Source organism: Dipodomys merriami, unplaced genomic scaffold, assembly GCF_024711535.1.
Source record: "Dipodomys merriami isolate MVZ:Mamm:240054 unplaced genomic scaffold, mDipMer1.0.p SCAF_2, whole genome shotgun sequence".
Classification (NCBI taxonomy): domain Eukaryota; kingdom Metazoa; phylum Chordata; class Mammalia; order Rodentia; family Heteromyidae; genus Dipodomys; species Dipodomys merriami.
Window position 1 is genome coordinate 72,587,302 of NW_027203381.1, and position 24,381 is coordinate 72,611,682.

The 24,381-nt window shown below is 39.6% G+C and overlaps 1 protein-coding gene across 2 annotated transcripts in view; it reads right to left on the reverse strand.

Annotated features, from left to right (window-relative positions):
- Window positions 1–24,381, reverse strand: part of LOC138832299 (protein mono-ADP-ribosyltransferase PARP14-like) — a 40,079-nt gene that overhangs the window by 5,824 nt on the left and 9,874 nt on the right. Inside the window, exons 4-14 of one of the 2 annotated variants that reach the window (XM_070030075.1) lie at window positions 23,306–23,548; window positions 21,567–21,803; window positions 16,988–19,296; window positions 13,737–13,973; window positions 13,004–13,225; window positions 9,979–10,054; window positions 5,859–6,008; window positions 3,994–4,056; window positions 3,514–3,681; window positions 2,384–2,590; window positions 1,705–2,304 (exon numbers count right to left, since the gene is read on the reverse strand). In XM_070030075.1, the coding sequence (XP_069886176.1) occupies window positions 1,705–2,304; window positions 2,384–2,590; window positions 3,514–3,681; window positions 3,994–4,056; window positions 5,859–6,008; window positions 9,979–10,054; window positions 13,004–13,225; window positions 13,737–13,973; window positions 16,988–19,296; window positions 21,567–21,803; window positions 23,306–23,548 (4,512 nt within the window). The remainder of the gene's footprint in view (window positions 1–1,704; window positions 2,305–2,383; window positions 2,591–3,513; window positions 3,682–3,993; window positions 4,057–5,858; window positions 6,009–9,978; window positions 10,055–13,003; window positions 13,226–13,736; window positions 13,974–16,987; window positions 19,297–21,566; window positions 21,804–23,305; window positions 23,549–24,381) is intronic. The other variant, XM_070030076.1, reaches the window with a different exon arrangement.

Consider the following 24,381-nt stretch of genomic DNA (forward strand, 5'->3'; position numbering starts at 1 on the left):
TCAAAATATACTTCAGAGGTGTATGGGTGATAGATTTTGTGTGTGACATGTTGTTGAGGAAGATCAGTCTCCATTTTCCTACAGCTGATCAGAATCTGAAGAATTCATTCACATGTATGCCCATGAGACAAATATAGGGTATAGGAAGCCAAGTTACTAATTTTCGTTGGGGTACTTATATGCTTAGAAGTCAGGAATGGTTGTCTATTCAAGACAGGAATTCTTTTCCTGAGGATCTCACCCACTCAATATCCCCATTTTGTTTCTTAGTGTGTGTATCCTGCCACGGAAGCCAGAGGTGACTTTGGGGAACAGAATCAGGAGTCTCACTTATCACACCTGCAGAAAGGGCCACACTGTTGAAAAAGTCTGTCCTAGAAGGAAACCTTACTTCATTGTTGGTGGGAGTGTAAACTTGTGCAACCACTTTGGAAAGTAGTATGGAGATTCCTCAAAAGACTCCACATAGAGCTCCCCTATGACCCAGCAATCCCACTTTTGGGCATTTACCCAAATGTTTACAAACAAGACCACACTAAAGCTACCAGCACAACTAGGTTTATTGCAGCATTATATATCATAGCTAAGATATGGAACCAACCCAGATGCCCCTCTGTAGATGAATGGATAAAAAAAATGTGGTATATATGCACAATGGAATTCTATGCCTCCATCAGAAAGAATGACATTGCCCCATTTGTTAGGAAATGGAAAGACTTGGAAAAAATTATATTAAGTGAAGTAAGCCAAGCCCAAAGAAACATAGGTCCCATGATTTTCCTTATTTGCAATATCTAGTATATGTATGAGTCAAGCAGAAAAGGTCAGATAAGGTGATGTTAGGAAAATGAACCCTAAGATATGTATTTAAATGTTTTTTTCTTTCATGCATTTGTTTCTAACGCATTTATAAGATTATTTCTTTGTTGCTTTGTATGTCCCTCCCCCACAGTATAACTCCTGCTTTCACTGTATTTGATGTCGGTATAATTTGTGGAGGGGAAGGGGAAAAAAAAGTCGTTTAAATAAGGATACAGGTGGACCTGTTGCAACAATGAGAAGTACAAGTTGTCATGTCGAAAACGAACTTTACAACTTTGGTGTGTGTGTGGGGGGGGATTGGGTGGGGGAGAGGGGGGAGGCTGGGAAGGCATGGAAAGGGGAAACAAAGGAGGAGGCTACAATGCTTGCTAAGAAATGCACTCACTATCATGCCCATGTAATTGTAACCCCTCTGTACAGTATTTTCACAATAAAAAATATATATTATAAAAAATAAAAATAAAATAAAATAAAAAAGAAAAAGTTTGTCCTTTCTGTTTCCATTCCTTTGTAGCAGTGTTCTAAAAACAAGCCAACAAAAAACTCGGGGACACTTTCCTTATAAACCTATCACCTCCTCTGATGGAAGCAGCCAATATATTCCCAGAACTGTCTGGGAACCTTCTAAACTGTAGATTAGGAACAAATGCAAGGAATTCCCATGGTACTACTAACAAGGCCCTTTTCTGGGCTATTAGCCATGTCCAGGCTATGCTTTTCTGACCATAATGTGAGTTATTTAAACTTAACGACAGTGTTCTTTAGTTGATTTCATTAAGGTGACTTGAATTTTATGTATGGTAAAATCTGATCTCTATACAATAGTGGTAAGCCCAATATAGGTGTAAAGTAGTGGCTGACAGGTATACAAGTTGGACTCACCTTCAGTTTTTGTGAGGCGCTGAACCATTAAGCTATGTCCATTTGGACCTGTGCCAGTGCCTGTGCTCAAGTTCACTGTGTAGTTCTGATTATTAATTTTGACAACAATATTCTTATCTTTTGCATTCCTTGCATGCTCCAATTGCAGATTTGTTATCTTATCAAAATTATGAAAAGTGCTATTGTCCTCATATTGCCATTGTATAAATTCACTGATAGACTCTGCATAGCTTTCCTTTTCTTTGGCCAATCTAAAGCTCTTGATCATTTCCTCAATTTCATCTCTAGCCTTCATCACATCTCTGCTAAGTCCCAAAATCTTGACCAGAGGTCTCGTCTGGTCCAGAGAAATGTTGATATTTAAATTTCTCTGCAGCTCATTCAGTTTCTGAACTTCCTTTACACCAAAGTCTTTGATACACTCATCTTCACTGGTGTAGAGACATTGCTCTTCTTCAATCACCTTCTTCATCCAGGAGATAGTGTTGTCCACAGAGCTTGCATCTTTACCACATACTCGGAAAGTTGTCACTTCTGTTTTCTTTTCCAAAACCAAGGGATGCTGTGTTTTGGGAGCTGGCCTAGAAAAGCCTAAAAATGCTAAAGAGAGAAAGAAGATTAGCTATTTCCCATGCCCTACAATATTAGGAATATACATTTCATAAAATGAACAACTCACAGACAATTCTTGACATCAAAGATGGCTGAGGAGAAGCCTGAGACCCTTCTCTTTTTTTCATGTTGGCATAAAACACATTCAGTATTTGGGGCATAATGATAGCAACTTTAACTTTTTTCATGGACTGGACCAATCCTTTCTGGATAAATGCTTCAACAGCATCCATTATGGCCTCAGCAACCTTATCTGGGTCTTGGTTGGCATTTCCTAGAAAAGCCGGAGGGAGGGAATAGAGAGGGGTAAGTGAGAGAAAAAGAGGGATGAGGTAAAAATGATTAAAAGAAAATATACTTATCGCTTTACTTATGTAAGTGTGACCCCCTGCTCATCACCTTTTCAATCAAATAAATTTTAAATAAATAAAAAAACATGAGAAAGAAAAGATCCAACTGAAAATTTTTTTTTAAATCCCTTAGAAATAAATTATATAGATCCCAGTTCTCACAGAATAAATGCCTGCTTCCCAACTCTTACCCACCTATATTTTCTAATAATACTAGCAACTGATTTTGAAGTCTGTGATGCAGTGGGGATTTTTTATTCCAGATGTCCACAGGCCAGCATCTCAGCACACGACTCTGAAACTTAACTTTTGTTCCTGACTTTCATACCTGCCCTGTTCAGCTGAGGCCAACTCACTATGTTTCTCCTCTCCTGTTGTGGAAGTTACACAGTGGCTCAGTGGTAGAGCACTTGCCTTGCATGCTCGAGGCCCTGGGTTCGATTCCTCAGCACCACATAAGCAAAAAGAAAAAAGCCGGAAGTGGCGCTGTGTCTCAAGTGGCAGAGTGCTAGCCTTGAGCTGAAGAGCTGAGGGACAGCGCCCAGGCCCAGAGTTCAGGCCCCACGACTGGACCCCCACCCCCCCGAAAAAAAAAGCTATTGGTATCTTCAAAAGAGCCATAACAAGCAGAACATGATAATGTACAACATACATTATCATTAACTGTCAAGGTAGGCACACGTAGTCTACTGTTGTTGTTCCTTTGTTTCTCTACTTCTCTCTTTAACTTAAAGGATACACACATGTTGTTCATTGTCTCAAGGCACTCACTCGGCCTCAGTGTTCATCAGCCACATGCTCCCTCACAACCAAACTGATGGGAAAGTGGACTCCTTGGGTTACAAACCTGTCCCAATGGCTGGGAGGCAAACGGATGAATAATTCCGTTTTTCACACTCCTGCAATACACAGGAAACCGATCTCTTGACATTATTTGCACCATCAACATGGATAATATTCTTGCACCTCAATGATCCACCTTCAGTAATTATATACTCATGCTTGCCCTGTTGACCTGGCAAACACACAAATAGTTGAAAAGAAATTAGATGGTGAGTCCACTCTTTGTTAAAACCATCTGTTGCTATAAGGAAGTGTTTGGGGAATAGGAAACTCCTAAAATACTATTGTGATGAAATATTGTGGTATAATTTCTCATTTTCATTGGAAGATCACTTTTCACTTACAGTACTAATTGGAAAGCTTGAATAAAATACATGATTTAAGACTATTGTGTTGTCTTCTCCAACCCAAGATTCTCCTCTGTCTCTTCAGGGCCTCCCACAGTTTTCCACTTAGAATTTAGGCCCAACTACCAATATCTTACCTAGGCGAGAGCATTCCATTTCCACACTTTTTCCTGCACCTTCTAAAATGGCTTTGGAGACCCCTGGATGAGAAAATCAAGATGGAAACAAACACAAAAAGAAATTAGCAGTATATTTGGATCTGAAAGATTGTCTGTCATCAAAATAGTCCTGCACTGAATCTTACTGATTAAAAAAGAAAAATTTATAAAATAATTTTATAATTGTAATTGACTACCAAAATAATATAAGCCAATTAATAAATGTAAACTAGTCAAAGTGATCAAGTACAGTTTGGCTATGGAAACTCCTCTATTGCATCTACCAGGTGAATTACAGCACTAGTCTAAGTCATGCAAATGAAATACCTCTTTTGTTATGGAAACAGCCCAGATGTCCTACAGCAGATGACTAGATCAAAAAAAAAATTGGTACCTACACACAATGGAGTTTTACACAGCCATTAGAATAATATCATGTCTGCTAAATCCAAAATGTTAGGTGATACGACAAAACTAACAGGACTTAAGAAACAAAGAACTCCCATTCATCTGGTCGAACCACTACTAAATATCACCATGCTGCTGATCACATGTATGGTGTATTTGTGTACACCGTTATATGTTAGACTGTGATAGACAATTTGTTCCAGGAAAGTTAGAATGAACTTGTGACTTTAAATGAGCATCATTATTCCACAATACTGTGAAATTCGGGAAATTATGTAATCAATCACAATTAAAAAAAAAAAAAAGAACCTCGGGGAAGGTAGGGAGGGAAGGGATGGTAGGGGGAAAACAATGGAGGGGGTAACAATGCTCAATAGGAAGAGTACTCATTACTTTACTCATGTAACTGTAACCCTCTGTATAGTATCTTTACAATAAAAAGAAAAAAAAAACGGGGCTGCAGTCTTGAGCTGCAGAACTACTGATCCCCCCTCCCCAAAAAAAGAATAATATCATGTCATTTGCAGGGAAATGGATGGATTTAGAACAAATCATGTTAAATGAGGTAAGCCAACCTCATATGAAGAAGCTAGATCTAAAAAAACTGGGCTGAGTACCAGTGGCTCATGCCTGTAATCCTAGCTACTCAGGAGACTAAGATCTGAGGATCACAGTTCAAAGCCAGCTTGGGCAGGAATGTCCAAGAGACTCTTATCTCCAATAAACCACCAGAAAACTGGAAGTGGTGCTGTGGCTCAAGTGGCAGAGTGCTAGCCTTGAGCTGAAGAGCTGAGGGACAGTGCCCAGGCCCAGAGTACAAGCCCCACAACAAACAAACAAACAAATCAAATACACTGGAACATGATAAAATATACAGGATTCTAGGCATTCTCACTCAGTGAGACCAAAGAAGGATACTCTTGGGGGAGGAAGAAAGAGGTGTAACACCTGGATGCATCTGACCATATAAACTAATATTTATCAAAATGCAATCCAGGAAATGGAAATGAGAATTTTTTTCTTTGTCTCTGGTTTGTTCATTTATCTGTCTTTGGATGGGAGACACAGAAATAGAGGACAAAGGACAAAAAAATATGGCAGTGGTACTCACTAAATACTATGTTGAAAATGAACTATATTACTTGTAGGTGGTGATAAGAGGGAAAAACTGGGAGAAAGCAAGGGAAAGGGTGACATTGCTTGATATATATATATATATATATATATATATAATATGCATATATATACTCTGAGATATATATCCATATATATATATACTCTGAGACATATATATGTGTGTATATATATATATATATATATATATATATATATATATATATATATATATATATATACTCTTTACCTAACTTATATAACTGTAACCACTCTGTACATCACCTTTATAATAACAGTAAAAAAATTTATAAAAGAAATACCTTTTTTATGGTCAAACGTATTTGAGGTTGAATTTACTATCACATCTACCTCTTCTTTGGTGATGTCACCAGAGGCCACCTGGAAGAGGATGGGGCCAATCTTCATTTCATACATTTCTGCATTAGGGCTGGAAACAGCCCCATACAAATCTGCCAAGAGGAAAATAAAAAGTAGCAGTTGTTAGGAAACTGAGTGACAGGGTATTAGAGTAAAGAAAGAGTAGAAAACAATCCCAACCAACCAGATCAACTTCAATGGAGAGCTGAAGAGGGATGCCTGGTGACCTGAGAGCCAGGAGACAGAGGCATGGAGGGTTGAGGGCAGGGGTGAAGGGACTAAGTAGGGTCCTGAATGAAGGTGGTTGGAGGATACAATAGTTTCCAATGGGCTTTGCAAGTTAGTGGTTTTGACCTGAAGTAGTTGACTCAGGCCTGGTTCTGGGAGCCTGTTGTGTAAACCCACAAGGCAGGTCCCAGTTCAGCTAGGTATGGCCGGCTTCGGTGCCTGTTATCTGGAGGGGTGGGAGAATGGACCTCCATGTTTCGGGGATTGCAGATTTCCCTCAGAATTAACCACCATTAATTAATCAGCAAGAACAAGGAAGACTCAAGACTTAGGCTGCTTCATGTGCCCCTCCTACAGGGCTTTCCCAGGTTTGAGAGACCTGTAGCCTGTAGCCTGGCTTTGATGCTGGGCTCCAGTGATGGGATGTTTCTACCAACTAGAAGATAAAGGCACCTGGGCAGGCTGAGGTGGATTCGTGGATTCCACCACTTAAGGACTGAAACCTAAATAGCAGCTGGCAGATTAAAGAAGGAAGTCAAAACTTGCACATTTTGTGTGTGTGTGTGTGTGTGTGTGTGTGTGTGTGTGTGTGTGTGTGTGTGTGTGTGTGTGTGTGTGTGTGTGGAGAGAGGTGGAGGGGAGAGAGGGAGGGAGAGAGAGGGAGAAGGACAGAAAGATAGAGAGGGAGGAGGGAGAGAGAGAGGGAGAGAGGGAGAGAGGGAGGGAGAGATAGAGTGAGAAGAGAGAGAGTGTATGTGCAGGCTTAAACTCAGACCCTGATGTTTGCCCCTGAGCTTTTTTTGTTCAACGCTAGCTACTGCTCTACCAGTTGAGCTCTATTTCTGGCATTTTAGTGGTTAATTGGACATAAGAATCACACATACTTTCCTGCCTGGGTTGGCTATGAACTGTCATCTTCAAATCTCATCCTCCTCAGTAGGTAGGATTATATGTGAGCCACTGAACACTTATACTCCTTAAGACATTTTAAATAGTACATAAGGACTTTGAGCACATCTCTTTTGACCCTCCCTCCCGCTGGTACTACCACTAAACAAGACCTGTTTTAAATTCCTGTCCTTCATTTCCTATTTTTAGTGTACAATATCAATTGTACAAAGGAGTTCTACCATATTATTTCACACACATATTGTACTTTAATTAGATTAACCCTCTGTATTACACTTTCTTTCCCCATATCCTATTAACAACTCTCAGTAGGTTTCATTATGACACCTTCATACACAGACATAGTGTTTGTTTGTTTTTTTTTATATAGAACCATGCCCATGTTTGTTGCTGCCTTGGTCACAATAGCCAATACATATATATATATATATATATATATATATATATATATATATATATGTATATATATACATATATATATGAGAATTATTCAGCCATAATTAAGAATAAAATTAGTCACCTTCAGAAAAATGAAACTGGTAATCATCATGTTAAGTGAAGTAAGTCAAGTTCAGAAGTATAAAAGCAACGTTTTCTCTCATATGCAGAATTTAGACCTAAAAGATCTGTATATACATAGATATACACATACACACACACATATATATATACATATGCACACAGATACATATATAGAACATGTTTGTAATTGTGGGGCTGTATGAGGGACAATGGGAGAGAAGAAAAGAGAATCAAGGGCGAATGATGTTGAAATACATTACATCTATAATAAAGTCCCACTTGTACAGCTAACATATGTTAATTAAAATGTGAAAAATAAAACCACTGCATGGGAATCTACTATTATCTCAATACAATTTTCAATTTTACAAAGCACTAGAACTGGGATGAGGGTAGCTCACTGGTAGAGTAGGTGCTTTTCTTACAAAAGGCTCTGGACTCAAACCCCAGCACTAAAACAATAATAAAAGAATCAGAGACAGAGGGCCTGAGGCATGCAGAATACATGTGATTGTTTGAAACATTCCTATACTTTTCATCACTTTCTTTTCTCTCTCCCCTTCACTCAAGGTTATCCCTGATAATGGATGAATGAGGCAATACCACAAGCGGCTTGAACTCTGACTGAGCCCTAGCTCTATAGCCACAGGGCCTGGAAAATAAGCTCTCCAAGCCAGAGTGTGGAGGAGGATCTTAGTAAGTTGAAAACTGCAGAAGAACTGGAATAAGTTTTTAGCTGCCCCAGAGCTGCACGTGTTAGCTGGGCCATAAGCAGAATAGCCAAGACTTCAACAATTGAAATGACCTTAGGACTCTGCCCACTCAGAAAATGAGGACACTGCACAATGAATTTAAATTGTCTGCCTGCTAAGCAAGCAAGAACACTACCATTCTGAAACCCAAGGTAGTATCAAAGTCTTACAAGGTAGTATCAAAATGTCCAGCATATGTGTGTGCATGTATATATCTCCAAAAATTGCTTGTCACATACAAAGCCAGAAAAATTGACTAAAAAATTCTTGAGCACAAAGACAGAACTAAAATGATCCAGGTGTTGGAATTATCAGACTTTAAAAGTGTCTGAAGAGCTGGGTACCAGTGGCTCATGCCTGTAATCATATAATCCTAGCTACTGAGAAGGCTGAGATCTAAGGATAATGGTTCAAAGCCAGCCCAGGCAGGAATGTCCGTGAGCCTCTTATCTCCAATAAACCACCAGAAAACCAGAGTGGTGCTGTGGCTCAAGTGGTAGAGCCTTGAGCTGAAGAACTGAGGGACAGTGCCAGGCCCAGAGTTCAAGCCCTATGACCAACCCCCTCCCCTCCCCAAATATCTTCATTAACAGTGACTTATGAGGTTGGTGCAAACACATCTGAATGAATAGAAATGACTATGAATGAATGGAAAGACAGGAGCTCTTTAAAGAGAAGTAGGAACTAAACAAAACAGACACAAAAGCATATTTTAGAGCTTTAAAATGTGCTGTCTGGGGGCTGTGACTGTGGCTCAGTGGTAGAGTGCTTGCCTAGCATTGCCTAGCATGAAGTTCTGGGTTTAATTCCTCAGTACCACATGAATAGAAAAAGCCAGAAGTGGTGTTGTGGCTCAAGTGGGTAGAATGCTAGCTTTGAACAAATAAAAACCCAGGGACAGTACCGAGGCCTTGAATTCAGGCCCTAGGACTGGCAAAAAAAAAAAAAAATGCTGTCTGATATTAAAAGCAAATTCCCTGAATGAGTTCAATAGCAGAGGGGACAGAGAAAAGACTCAGTGAATTTGAAGGCAGATATGTATAACTTACTCAATCTGAAGAAAAGAGAGGGGAAAAAAGATGGAAAGGAATAAAAACAGCTCCTCAAAGACATATTGTATAAGTAATAAATTGAAAAGTTCCAAATTTGATGGAAGACATACCTCTTTTTGATTTAAGAAGGCACAGTAAAGCCAGGCATGGTGAGATGAGCCTGTAGTACTAGTTATTTGAGAAACTGAAGTAGAAAGATTGCTTTGAGCTCCTCGGCTCAAAGAAGGCAACTCCAGATTTCAAAAGAAAAAAAGAAAAATGACTCATGGACTCCAAAGAGGATCAATTAAAAATTAACAGCTTATATTTGACACAGGAGAAGCATAGTATCTCTCTATGTGTCTATTTCAGAAATACATGTTATGTTACCACTTACTACTTAAAAACCCACTGTATAGATTATATAATTTGGTCCATCTTCTCTTTTGCACTGGTTCACATAAACATGTCCAATATCTTACCTGTTTAAGTTTATACAACAGACTTTAGTATGCTGTCACTCAAATTTTCAGAAAAATAATCATGATCATCCTTTACCTATTACTGAATAGTTACATAGCAACTAAAAATAATTTGTCAATATAAAAGCTTTACTGAACCTTGTGTATTTTTAGCCATTGGAACTTTGTCACTAGAAATTCCATTGTTCCTTCTGGAAAATTCATCAGAAAATTCCTGGAATGCAAACACAGTTTTCACCGTTACACATTTTGGTTCATCAAGAAATTTAATTCATCAGGAATTCAGTTCTTCATGCACTTACATATTTAGAGGTAAACAGTTATCAAAAATACCCAGTTTCTTAATAGGTTCTTTTTTTGATGGTAGTGGATTTAAACATCTGAGCTTTTATTTCTTTTTTATTCTAGTGTTATTATAAAGGTGATGTATAGAGGGGTTATAGTTTCATAAATTAGGTAATGAGTACATTTCTTTTTGGACCATGTCACCCCTTCCTCTGCTCTGTCCAAGTTTTTCCAACTTCTTAACCGTATTACAATGATAGTGAGTGAATCTGTGACTTTCTTTCTTTTTCTTTTTGACCTGGTAGTGACACTGAAAAATCACCATTGTTTTCCCTCCTTATAAACAAGCAGTAGGAATTTTGTAGGGAATAGACAAGTAACATCTGGATACAGATATAGTGATGGGTGGGGTAGAGAGATACTTCTGAGTGAGGATCTTGTATTCACAGGAGCCAGGCAGATAAAGTACACAGGTACAAACTGACTTAAGTTAGGAGAACTGGAGAGCTTCTGCCACTCAGCCACAGTACACTCTTCAAAGTAAGAATCCCAGTGCATGCACTAGATCTCTCCAAGTCTTCAGTCACACTGGTTTTGTACATCTGGAGTTTTATGTAAGTGTTTTTTTTTTCAATTTTCAGATACTAACCAGTGATTAAAATGTTTTTAAAATGTAATTTGAACAAAGCACATCTAGAGGCCATGGGGTGTCATTTTAGATCCTCTGTTAAATCTCCATTTAAAAATACTTCAATAACTTTCCCTCTTTGTGAAAACATAAGCGAAGTCTGTCTTTAAAAATCTTGCATCTCATGTATGAAGAACCAATAACATTTCCAATGTTACAAAAGGTGTCTGAAGAACTAATCCTTTTTAGAGTTGTACCCAGTACTCGGTGTTTAGGAAAGATGAAGGCTGGGGTTCCCTAGATAAGAGTGAGATTTGAAGGCTACATTCTGGGTTATAGAACTCACACCCCAGACCATGCAGCCAGTCATTCAAAACTGCTCAACACCTCATGCCTCTAGTTAAGTGTGCTTTATATTTATAAAGCTAAGCTTCCCAAGGACTATGATTTATAGGAAGGAAAGCAATACTACATGCTGTGGTCTATGACTCATAGCATCTCACACAATATCAGTCAGAGAGAGATTGTTTAAAACTTTGCATGGAGTAGGGAAGTGGGAGGGAAGGGATGATAGAGGAAAACAAAGGAGGAGGCAACAATGCTTGATAAGAAATGTACTCATTACCTTGCTCATGTAACTGTAACCCCTCTGTACAGTATTTTCACAATAAAAACATATAAAAATAAACTTCCCATAGAACCTTTAGAGGGACCAGGTGCCAGTGGCTTACACCTATAATCCTAGCTACTAAGGAGGCTGAGATCTGAGGGTCATGGTTCTAAGCCAGCCCAGGCAGGAACGTCCGTGAGACTCTTATCTCCAATAAACCTCCAGAAATCCAGAAATGGCACTGTGGCTCAAGTAGTAGAGCGCTAGCCTTGAGCTGAAGAGCTGAGGGACAGTGCCCAGGCCCAGAGTTCAAGCCCCATGCCGAACCAAAACAAACAAACAAAAAAAAAACAAAAACAAAAAAACCCAATTAACTTTAATTACACAGGCAAAGTAAATGGACTACATTCTTTATTTGGGTGGATTGGCTGCCTGATTGGAATGGAGCTTGCTTCCAAATAATTCATAGTGTGTAGGTCTAGTGAAAAGGAATCTATGACCTAAAAATCCAGATGGTCCAATAACCAGTTCCTGGTCATCTCTGGCTTTCTGGCTTTCATCTGTTTAAGTTCTGCCAATATTATGGAACTTTTCATCTACTCTTCCAGATGATAAAGACAGGAAGGACAGAAATAAGGGCTTTCATAACTCGGATTCTTCTATAATGTGAGTGGCTCATCTAAGACTCAAACTGAGTAAATAGGAGCTGGCTGACAGACTATGAATGGGTTTGGTTCTTATATTTCTTGTCTCAACTCTACTACTCATAATGCTTTTTCACCAATACTCTTGTAATTTATTGTATTTCCAGAAATAAGAAAAGAAATTATAATTTATGTCCCTTCCTGGTATTTTCTTATTGAGAAGGCAATATGTATGTCTTCTATATTATGCATTGACATATATAGATCCACATGTAAGTAAATCACTTTGGTTAAAATAGTCTTAAAGGCCTTATTTGATTCTGATTCAAACACATTGACAATCTGAACACTGACTTTACAATTGATCAAATAAAAAGAATTGCTGCTATATTTATTTTAGATATGATATAATACTGCAATTATGTCATTTTATTAAAGTGTTTTGTTTGAAACACATTTCTAGGTGTGGAGGGAGGTATAGCTCACATGGTTCAACTCCAACTACCACAATTTTATTAAAAACTGAAATGAAATAAACTACCAACTTTTTAGGCATAGATTTTATATAGTTAGGATGCACTTCAAAACAGGAGAGGAACTAATGCAGGTAGCTATCAAACATACTGTTTGGGCTGGGAAGGTGGCTCAGTGGTAGAGCGCTTGCCTTGCATGCCTGAAGCCCTGGGTTCGATTCCTCAGCACCACATAAGCAAAAAGAAAAAAAAGCCGGAAGTGGTGCTGTGGCTCAAGTGGTAGAGTGCTAGCCTTGAGCTGAAGAGCTGAGGAACAGTGCCCAGGCCCAGAGTTCAGGCCCCATGACCAGACCCCCCCCCCAAAAAAAAACATATTGTTTGATGATGGATACAAGGAAGCAAATAAGATTGTTTAATCTACAGTTGTTTAAAATTTTCCATTTTTTAGCTCAAGAGGAAATTGAGAACATTAGATTCCCAGACAGAACTTACCAAACTAATAAAAAACGAATGAAGACTGTACCTGAATATTTTCATGATCTGTGGGGTGCAGCAGAAATTGAACCTCCTGTAAAGCTTTCAGTTGATTATTGCTACTAAATTTCCACACTTCAGAAATTATTAAATCAGGAAATACAGTTTTAGGAAATTCCAAAATTCCTGTCCCTATTGCTGGAAATCCAATGGATTGTAAAGACAACTTCTCAGTGATCTCCAAACAGTTTCTGATTATGTCTCTCATGACCTGAAAAACACAGACATGGCCTTGTACATCTTGCCTAGAATTAGGTGTTAGACACAAAAGAAAGAGAATTCAGCACCTTTGACTGTGGCCTCTGTCACACTATTTTGCTTTCAATAGAAGTGAACACAAGGAAAGTTACAGACAAAAAAACAGAAAGGGAAAAGAAATTCCAACTAACATCACAGGATGAATGAAGAAAAGCACTGACTGTACTTGTCCTTCACAGTCTTCTGTTCTCAGGTTTCACTCCCTTTTCTCACTAAGATAATCTTCAATAGCACCCCCCAACATTTCCTACCCACTGAATAGTTACTAAACTCTACAACGATTTATATTATTAACTAGTACCCCTGAGAAGTCAGCCACAGCTGAAGGAAATGGCCATAATTGTGGAACCTGCCCCCAAGCATGATATTGTGACCGACAAAATACAGGCAGAGTCTAACCTACAGTATTCTGAAAGAATCCCAAGGCTAGCTCATTTCCTTCAGAATTTCAAACTGGAACCTACCAGTAGTGAGTCCACGTTGTTACTTTTCCACATGGGAGCCACCACGTGAAGCACACGGTGACAGTCCAGATTACAACCACTGGTTTGGAGAATGGTGCCCACACGGACAGTGACTCCTTGTCCAGCAGCCTCCAACTCCTCCTGGAGCTTTGGCCCTGCCTTTTCCAAGAATGCTCGAGAGAGAGGTCCTCTATTGAGTACAAGATCCGAGGAAATGGAGTTGACAATGACATGGGTCTTAAAGACAAAATAAAAAATTAAGTCTCGGCAACCATTACTTTATGTGAGTCACTGGGTTTAGCACAATGAGGAACAAGCAAGATGATTAAGGTTTTTAGAGACTGAAGTAACAATGAAGTGTTATTAAAAACTTATTTACATGATTCTGGGGGGAGGGGGGGGAGGGGGAGGAGAGGAGGAGGGGGAGGGGGAGGAGGAAGGGGAGGAGGAGGGGGAGGAGGAGGAGGAGACGACGACCATATAAATGGCACAAGATAACTTGACAAGTCTTGAAAAAGACCCTTCCATGGCATGAGCAAGTGGGACCTGAGAAATGGGAATGGTTACATGAGACTGATAACGACAGGAAACAGCCAGCACTTACTTGTGGTGGATTGTGAGCCATGAAAAGGTTGGTTTGACTTGATGGAGAGCTTCTGCCTGCCAAGCTAGATATAGTACCCTGGGGTAGACTGAGGAAGAGCTACCTGAAGTTCCAAGCACACACAATGAGCAACCATAAAAGCTTTTCAATCACAGTGCATATGAACAGATTAATCAGGCTCCCTTAGTGAGGCAAGAGAAGAGAGGAGAAGAAATGCGGCCTGTCCACAGGACTGGAGGAATAAGGCACAGGATTCATGGTGTCAGTGAAAGCCAGAGGAGGGGCATGGGAATGAAAAGAATGGAAAGAGCTCTTTCAAATTCAGTGTCAAGGGGGACAAGGAACAGGACTTTCCAGACTCTTGGTCAGTAGAACATTTTGCTTATTTGTTTGATTTTTACAAATGAGAAATTATAGTCAGTAATTTTTTTGGGGGGGGGTTCCGGTCGTGGGGCCTGAACTCTGGGCCTGGGTGCTGTCCCTCAGCTCTTCAGCTCAAGGCTAGCGCTCTACCACTTGAACCACAGCGCCACTTCCAGCTTTTTTCTTTTTGCTTATGTGGTGCTGAGGAATTGAACCCAGGGCCTCAGGCATGCAAGGCAAGCGCTCTACCACTGAGACACCTTCCCAGCCCTACTGACAGTAATTTTAAATAGTGCAAGTTTAGAACCTATTCTATTCTTTACTTGATGGCTTAGCTGTGGGATTTGTGCCACTTCCTTCATTCCTCTAAGTCTCATTCTCTCCTCTGTGATCTGAGAGGAAAGTACTCCTACAATTCACCTCATAGCATTTAGGGAGGAAATTCATGTCAAGCATTTATGGCGCTATTGGACATGAAGTGACCCTCAGTGTTGGCTGTGATTCTTTACTACTACTGTAACTAGAAATCCAATTAATCTCCCAGTCCCCCCCCTCGGCCACTTTTTTTGGGGTAAGTCCTGGGGCTTGAACTCTGGGCTGCTTCTGCTCAAGACTAGCACCTTACTACTTGAGCCTCAGTGTCACTTCCCACCTTTCCTGAATAGTTCATTTGAGAGTCTCACAGACTTTCCTACCTGAGCTGTCTTTGAACTGTGATCCTTAGACCTCAGCCTCCTGAATAGCTAGGATTATAGGCCTAAGCCACAAGCACCTGGCTTCTAGCCCATTATTTTAAATTAAAATAATCTGTATTTTTAAAACATAACAACTTCAAATAAAGAATATAAAAAAACACTGCTCATAGGACAGGAAAAAATATCTACAAATCAGTTATGTGACCATGGAGTTATATATTTAAAATTCAACAAAAAAGATAACCCAATATAAAAGCAGACCTGAATTCAAATAGTCATTTCTCCAAAGAAGATATTCAATTGGCCAAAGGCATATGTAAAGGTGTTTGACACCATTGGTCATTAAGAAATTCAAATAAAAACCACTGTATGATAAAAGCATCCACTCACTAAAAGGGCAATAATAAGAAAGACAAATAATAATAATGGTTGCCAAGGATCAGAAATTGGACCTCTTAACATTACTGACAGGAGCATAAACTGATAGAACTACTTTGAACCTTGCCTACCAGTTCGTCAGGTCAATTCTGAAACTACAATGTAACCTAGCTATGTCATTCCTACATATGTACTAAACAAAATAAAAAAGTCTTCAATATACATTTTGTAAATAAATGTTCGTAGAAACAGTTCTCATGAAAGTCAAAGAAACAATCAAGTGTGTATCAGCTGATGAATGGGTAAACAACATTCCCAACAATGAAGTATTATTCAGCTATAAAAGTTACAACATGGGTGAACCTTGGAAATATATCTCTCTGGGGCTGGGGGTATGGCTGTAACGGTAAAGTGCTTGTTTCACAAACACAAGGTCCTATGTGCAAACCTAAAACAGTACTACCAAAAAGAAAAAAAATCTTCCTAGTAAAACAAACCAGTCAGCCAGATGCCAGTTGCTCATGTCTGTAATCCTAGCTACTCAGGAGGTTAAAACCTGAGGATCATAGTTCAAAAGCCAATCCAGGCAGGAAAGTGCTTGAGAGTCTTCTCGCCGATTAACCATTAGAAAACCGGAAGTGGAGCTATGGCTCAAAGTGGTAAAGCACTAGCCTTGAGCAACAAAGCTCAGGGACAGCACCCCAGCCACGACTGACATAGAAAACCACAAATAGGATGATGTATTTCATTGTATTTTCAGAGTAAACAAACTTACAGCAAAGTAGATTAATGGATGCTTGCGGGTGGGCGTAGGGAGGTAAAGTAGGTGGTTAGATGACATAGGAGTGACTGAATGAGCTCAAGGATTCTTTCTCAGTGATTGATATAAGTGTTCTATTACTGTTTATCACATTACATTGGGCACTCCTTTGGATGAATTCCTAGGGATACTCTTTTTTGTAAGCAGTCTAAAGCAAAACCTTTCACAGAGTAATTTAATCTACATCATTTCATTTCATGTAAAGCATATCCAATTTGTGCTTTTTAAAGATAATGAGGACATATGGCATTTAAACTTGATTAAAATGTTCACTGTGTTGGGATGTTGGTTTACTTTTCCATCCTTATCCCCTACTGACTCTCAAGGGGGGAACCACAGACCCAGTGGCATCACAGCATCTTGATAGTGTTATATAAGTAACAACACTCACCTCAGCCTCCTGCACACATCTTTTTACCAACAGCATCTTCAGGCCTCCTGGGGCTACTAGACATGGAGGTTTCTTTGGTACAGGTGGGTGTGCTACTGTAAAACGGAGGTGGGAGGCACTGTCAGGCAAGACTTCTGTTGTAGGCAGGAAGTCAGTCGGGGATTCGGTCTTGGCCAGGGAAGCTGTACTGGGTTGGGTGTCTTCAAATACATTTTTTATAGCTTCAACAAAGGTCTCAGCAGTCTTCTCAGATGGGTCCACAAGGTAAATCTCTTTCAAGGAGCCACCTTCCTGCTTATATTGGTAGTAGTCTTTGATGGCTGAAACAATGCTCCGTACACTCTGGTATAAGAGAAAGCTGAAGATTCCAGAACTGATAGCTGGAATGGCTATGGATTGGTACTTGTATTGCTCAGCTAAACTAAGACTGGTTTCCACAGCTCGCTTTAACAGGAATACACACCTTGGCACATCATCGTCATTCCCCTGAGGCCCTACTGCATGGATCACATGGTGGCAAGGGAGCCTTCCTGCTTTGGAGATGGTGGCATTGCCAGGTAGGATCTTGCCCATTTTCTTCACTATCTCATCACAGTCTGCTTGAAGCTCAGGGCCAGCTGCTTTTAAGAGAGCAGCAGCAAGCCCACCAATATGCCTGAGGGTCTCATTTGCAGCATTCACCACCACATCCACTGGAAACTGAGTCAAGTCACCCTGCTTCACAATCAGCATGACACCAGGAGCCACCCTCTTCTTAAAGAAGCACTTCTGCACATTTTCACTGCCTACCTCCTCCTGTTTTTCTTTGTCCTCTTGGAGTTCAATGAAACAGCTATACAACCGTCTGACCTCACTTCTGTAAAACAACACTTTATCCTGTAAGAATTGCCTGGCTCCTGGCTTATCAATGTTAAAGGTTTTAACACAGATTAAATTCTGAACTTTAGCAATGATGTCTGTGCCTTCTAGTACTTCACTCTTGGTACCAATCAGTAAAATGCCATTCTTTCTGTTTTCAGGCTTGAAAATTACCTGCACACCTGTCTTCTTTGGCCAGAATTCCTTCTTGTTTGCCCTGAAGTAGTCTAGAAGCAAGGATGGCTTGACCTCAATGAATCTCTCTATTCTCATATGTTTTTCCAAGAAGTCAAAAAGCAAGGTATAGATTTCATTGACTTCTTTCACACAGCCTGCAATGATCACCTCAGCTGGAGATCCTGAAGTTAATTCAGTGATTGCCACCACTTTTGTGTGGGAATTGTGTTTCTTTTGCAAATCATTAACTTTCTTTTTCCATTTGTTGCTATTAAGAATTTCCTTGTCCTCAACTTCAATGCGTTTATAATTTAAGCCACTGAGCATTTGCTCTTCAGCTTGTGCCTGATCTTTAGCAGAACAGCTGGTCAAGTCAACAGTTATATCATATATATCATATATCTCATATACTGCAAGGATTTTCTGTTTTATAAAAAGAAACTGAGACAATTCTTTACAGTCTACCTGTTGCAAAAAGTTGGAGACCTCAGAAGAAATATGAAGTGTTTTCCGAACCGTGGAAAACATCATTGCCAGGACTTCACTCTTTAATTTATACACATCTTCACGGAGTCCTTTAACGCAAAGGTAGTGAGTGGATTCATTGTAAGAGAGTTCCATCTCTGGGCACTCTGTTCCTAGATGATTCAGGATACCACTATGGCACAAAAGAAAATACTTTCCTGGAGAAATGGCCACTTTTTCCTCCAGACTCTCCTGTTCCTTTCTAATTTTTTGCATGGTGTTTTCTATTAATTCCTTGGTTTTCAAGGTAATGTTTTGGACATCTTCTGATTTTCCTGCTAAAATCATCATCTCTTCAGTTGTATCAAACTCAATCAAAATCCTATCATCTTCTATATCTTGTTTGATGGTGTCCCACACTCCTGGCTCCACTTGGAGTGAGATAACTTCATATTTAGACCTGATGCCAGCGAGTGCTGTGGATGCATCTTTCTGCCAGGTCTTGATTTTTGATCTTGTTTGGCTGCCCAGTGTGGCTGCAGGTCTGACGGTAACTGTACTGTTGAGTTGGGACCATGTTAGCTCACAGTGACAATGCCTCATTTCATTGTTTATCTCCTCAATCAGATGCCCTTCTTTCTGAAAAAACTTGCATAAGAGTGGATCCAATGACTCTTTGAATGGTGCTGGGAGCTTGATCAGAGGCTTCTCCTTACCATACAAGGCGGTGCCCAAGGAGATATAGTAGGGGAAGACTGATATTGGCATCTTATTGAAGTTATACTTCTTGGCCATGATGGTTTCTAACACTTTCAAAGCAAAAGGAATAAAAATAACATCATCTTGATGGGATACATTTCAAATAAAAACAAATTAAGGCAACCCATTTTTATTTTCTAGAGGAAAATAAATCCTAATGTTTTCACAATGTTGATGTGAAATTTTAAGGCAGCACTATTCCCAAGATGCTCAATTATAAATTGACATGTACTAACAGTGTACAGATAGACCTTATTTAATGCAATAATTACCTTCTACCTGATTAATATGTTGATACATTTTAATTAATATGTTGATACATATTAATTAACTCCCATTATTCTCTTATCCATATCTCAGGGATGCATTCCCACCATAAGAAATAATGGATATGAATTTCTTCACAAACACAAGGTTGGTATTTGTCCAGTGTGAGGAATATATTGTTCCTCAAAGACAAGCTCATTTGAGTAACATGTTATTTGTTCTATTTCATATAGTCACAGAATTTTAAGCTTCACAGTTGTCTTAGATTCTATTACTCATCTTACAGCAGAACAATAATAACTCTTATATTAGACACTTTTGTATGTATGTTCCAATCCTGGGGCTTGAACTCAGGGTCTGAGCACTATCCTTGAGCTTTTGTACTCAAGGCTAGTGCTCTACCACTTGAGCCACATACTTCCAACATTTTTGGTCATTAATTGGAGATAAGAGTCTCACAGACTTTTCTGCCTAGGCTGGCTTTGAACCATGATCCTCCAATCTCAGCTTCTTGAGTAGCTAGGATTACAGGCATGAGCCATCAACACCCAGCCATCAGATAATTTTTAAGTGCTTTATATATATGAAGTTCATTTAATCCTTGAAACCTCCCTTTAAGGGAGAGACATTATTATTATCATCCCTATTTTTAAATAATAAGATGGAGGCTGGGAAGAATTAGATAACTTAAGTAAAGTGAATATCTAAGTTAATATCCAGCATCTACCAGCCCCCAAACCTGTGATTTTCCATTATAACAAAACAAAATCATTCTTAGTCATTTGAGAGCCCAGCCCAGAGACTATAATTCAGTAAAAACCCATACCTCCTTCTGCCCATGATACAGTTACCTCCTGGTCATTGTACAGAGACCAATCCAATCCCCACCCCCCTCTTTCTATTCTTATTAACCTTCCAGACATTCCCCATTTTCACTTAGTTGCCAGGCAGGTAAAAAAAAATCAGTAAACTCCAGTAATAACTTGGACTTCAACTTTATCCATGGTGGAAAGATGTTAAAAATAATTTCATCATATTTGTTTTGTGACCAAGGACTAGTGCCAGGCTTGATAGAAAGATGAAAGCCTCCAAAGCCCAAAAATATAAGCCCGAAATCCCACCACAGTCCCATGGAGGATCTGTGCCAGTTTTCACTAGCAGTTACTGAACTCTGCATTATTCTAGGTACTCTGCAGGTTGGTTTCATCAAGTCATCACAACACTGCTCTCAGCAAATTACTACTGTGACACCCATTTTACAGATAAGAAACCCACAGGTTTGGTGGCTTAAAGCAACTTGTCAAAAATCTCAACACGAAGCTAGACGCTGGTGGCTCATGCCTGTAATCCTAGCTACTTAAAGAGACTGAGATTTGGGGATTGTGGTTCAAAGCCAGCCTGGGCAGGAAAGCCTGTGAGACTCTTATCTCCAATTAACCACCAGAAAACCGGAAGTGGCCTTGTGGCTCAAGTGGTAGAGTGCTAGCCTTGAGCTGAAGAGCTGAGGAACAGCACCCAGGCCTCCCAAAATTCACAGTCAGTAAGCACCAAAACTAGGATTCAAACTCATGTTTGTCTGTTGTGATGACCATCTAAGATGTCATTTTAATATGCCTTATAGTCTCCATCCTGAGGTTATTTGAAACCATTCCTATTAGTTCCTGAGTAATGACACTTACAGAAAAGATGGAGCAGTAGCACTTTATAGAAACTGTATTATGCTACTGAGTATGTCTTCACCTAGACTTGGCTTAAATTAATTTGAGAATTTATGTGGATGGATAAACACAAATTGTCTTTTTAATATAGCACATCAAAAGCCCCAAGAAAGATACATGTTTTAATCAGTTATATACAATCTCCTTTTCACTTTTAAAAACTTGGCACTGATTCTCTAAAATTTTAATCACTGCCCTCATGAAGTATCATATCCCAAGTGAACAGATAATTAAAATCATTTTAAACAAGCAAAATGAGTGAGAATGTAACTAACTGCTAGGACCTGCTTAAATGGCCTAGATTATGCCAGATACCAAAAGCTAAGAGCTATTACCTTTTGTGTCACAGAATTCAACGAGAGCAGAACTCTCATCTGGAAAACACTCAACACTGGCAACTTTTCCTCCTCCATTGAATGGATTTTCAAAGTAAAGTTGCAACTGGAAGTCATCAACACCAGGGGGCAGGTTTTCAACCTTGATTGTTTTTGTCATTTCCAGAAGTCTTGCAGAAACCTGAAGTCTTTTAATTGAATGGTGCCTGGCACAATCATCAACAAATTTGATGGCATCTACAAAAGAAGAAAATTAGGATATTACGATTTGATATCTAAAGAACATAGAAGATTGTGGCCTGGTTATTAATCGAGTTAAAAGGAAGAAGCCAGCACTCCAGTTTGAGACAGGATTTTTACTACCTACTTGAAACTTGGCATGCATAAAACCTCCTGTCTCTGAATGATGTGTCTGTGAATGTGTCACATCATTACTGGTACTGAGCAGTGTTTCTCTAGTCATAATCCTCACCAGCCTACAATGGCATCTTGTAATTTCACTCCCCTCTCTCCAGTCCTTCAATGGTGCCATGCCTGCAGGTCAAAGCTCACACTCCTTCAACAGCTTACAGTGACCTTAGCGATTTCCAAGCATTACTTCAGTTCTTCCCTGCAAATTATTTTCCACATCACCACAAAAATTAGCCATTGTTTGAAACCTCCCTTTTTCCCCCCTTCACCCTTGCATATGCCATTTTTGTGTCACAAATACCCTTCTCTAATGTTCTGTTATTGTTTTTGCTTTTGTTTTTTTTGCTGTGCTAAGGAACACACTTGTACACGCTAGGGTAACCGCCGTGCCCCCCCACCCCACCCCAAGTAAAATGGCAGCCCTTGTAATTTTTTTAAACTTTGTTTATGTTCACCCTTCATGAATCAGCCTACCTTTTCTAAATTAGTAAGAACTGATGGCGGGGCCACAATACACTGTGCTACCATCTGCGTATGAATAAAATAATCTAGATATGAATAAAGTAAGTCTTTGCCAGATGGCCACCTAGGAGAGAAGGGGGCCTTGAAAGAAACTACATTACCTCTTGTGGGATTGAGTAAGGAAAAAAAATCATACCTCAAAGTCTTGAAGAGCAAAGAAGAATTTTTCAGAGGGATAAGCAATCAAAGCATGTCAGTCAGAGGTTACAGCAATGGCATGAACCAGCTTACTTAGTGCAGTTTAAATACAATCAGTACAGACTTGTACAAGTGTAACACTAATACCTTTCTTCCCATTTCCCACAGCTTCTCCTCTTGCTAGCTTGTTATCTATTTCCTCCTGTTATTTACTTCCATAGGAACTTCTTACCTGCTCCCAAACTGTGAGTTCCTCTAGAATATCTGCCCAGGAAGCTAGCAGATACTATAATATAGACCTACACTGTCCCCCAGAGGCCCATGTACTAAATCCTTAATCCCCAGCTTGATGATATTAGGAGGAGGAAGAACCTTAAGTAGTGAAACCTAGTGGGAGGTTTTCTGGTCCCTGGGTGGGAGGAAGGATTGAGGATGACTTTGCCTCTTTCTTTCAGCCATTAGGCAGAGTATTCTCCAAGTGGTAGCCTTGAGCAAAAATACCAAGGGAGAGAGTAAGCCCTGAGTTCAAGCCCTAGCATGGTGCTCTCTCCCTCCCTCTCCCTCTCTCCTTCTGTCTCTCTCTCTCCCCCCCTCTCTCCTTCTCTCTCTCTCTGGTAAAAAGAAGAAGAACAAAGAATATTGGCCAATGAAATGTCCCTTGAGCTTACCTTTATGCTGTGGAAAAGTAACCACAGCAACATCAAAGTCTCGGATAACTTCCATCTGAAAGTCATCACTGGGGAGGCCACTTATGTTCTCCACTAGTAAGGTCAATGTTGTGTCAGTCACATTTGCCTTAAGATTTTCAAGTGCCACCACACAGGAAATGTTTTCACATTCTCTTGGGATATCTTCCTGTTTTTCTGGTGTACTACAGAGAGAAAGTTTTGTGTCCAGTTTTTCTGACACATCTGCTTTGGGGGGGAGACAAAGGAAGTTGTATTATATTTATCTGCCATAGTCTTAGTACAGTTAGTTATACTAAGATATGAATGTTTTGTTTTTAGGTCCCTAATTGAAATAGCTTTCTGCTTTGGTAAGTTAAAAATATATGTAAAGCTGCTTTATATTATATTATATTATAATGTAAAGCAGGTGGCTCACCTGAGATCTGAGGATTGCAGTTCAAAGCCAGTCCAGGAAGGAAAGTCTACAAGACTCTTATCTCTAATTAACTACAAAAAGAACCCGGGAAGTGGAGCTGTGGTTCAAGTGGTAAGTGGTAGAGCACTGCCTTGAGCACAAAAGCTCAGGAACAGCACCCAGGCCCTGAATTCAAGCCCCAGGGATAGTGTGTGTGTGTGTGTGTGTGTGTGTGTGTGTGTGTGTGTGTGTGTGTGTGTGTGTGTGTGTGTGTGTGTGTGTGTGTGTGTGTGTAATATAGCATTTGTCTATTATCATTTGTATTTTAAGTTTATATTACATTCTTTTCTGCTTTATCCCTCTGCCCAACTTGTCCTCCATAGCACTTAACATTTATTTCTATCACAGCACTCCATTACAATGATAGAAATAAACTTCTCAAAAGCAAGACCCAGGCTTGTTCATCTTTGTGTTGCTGGCCCATGGTAGATACCTGAGACTCAGTTAATGATCACTGAATAGGAGAAATACTGCACTCTGATGGAATGCAAGGACATCTAATGATGTACACACATTTGCATTGACTATAGTGTAAGGAGAAACAACATAACAGCATTGAATGAGACAGGTATGATCATGTGGAATAGGTACTGGGTTAGGG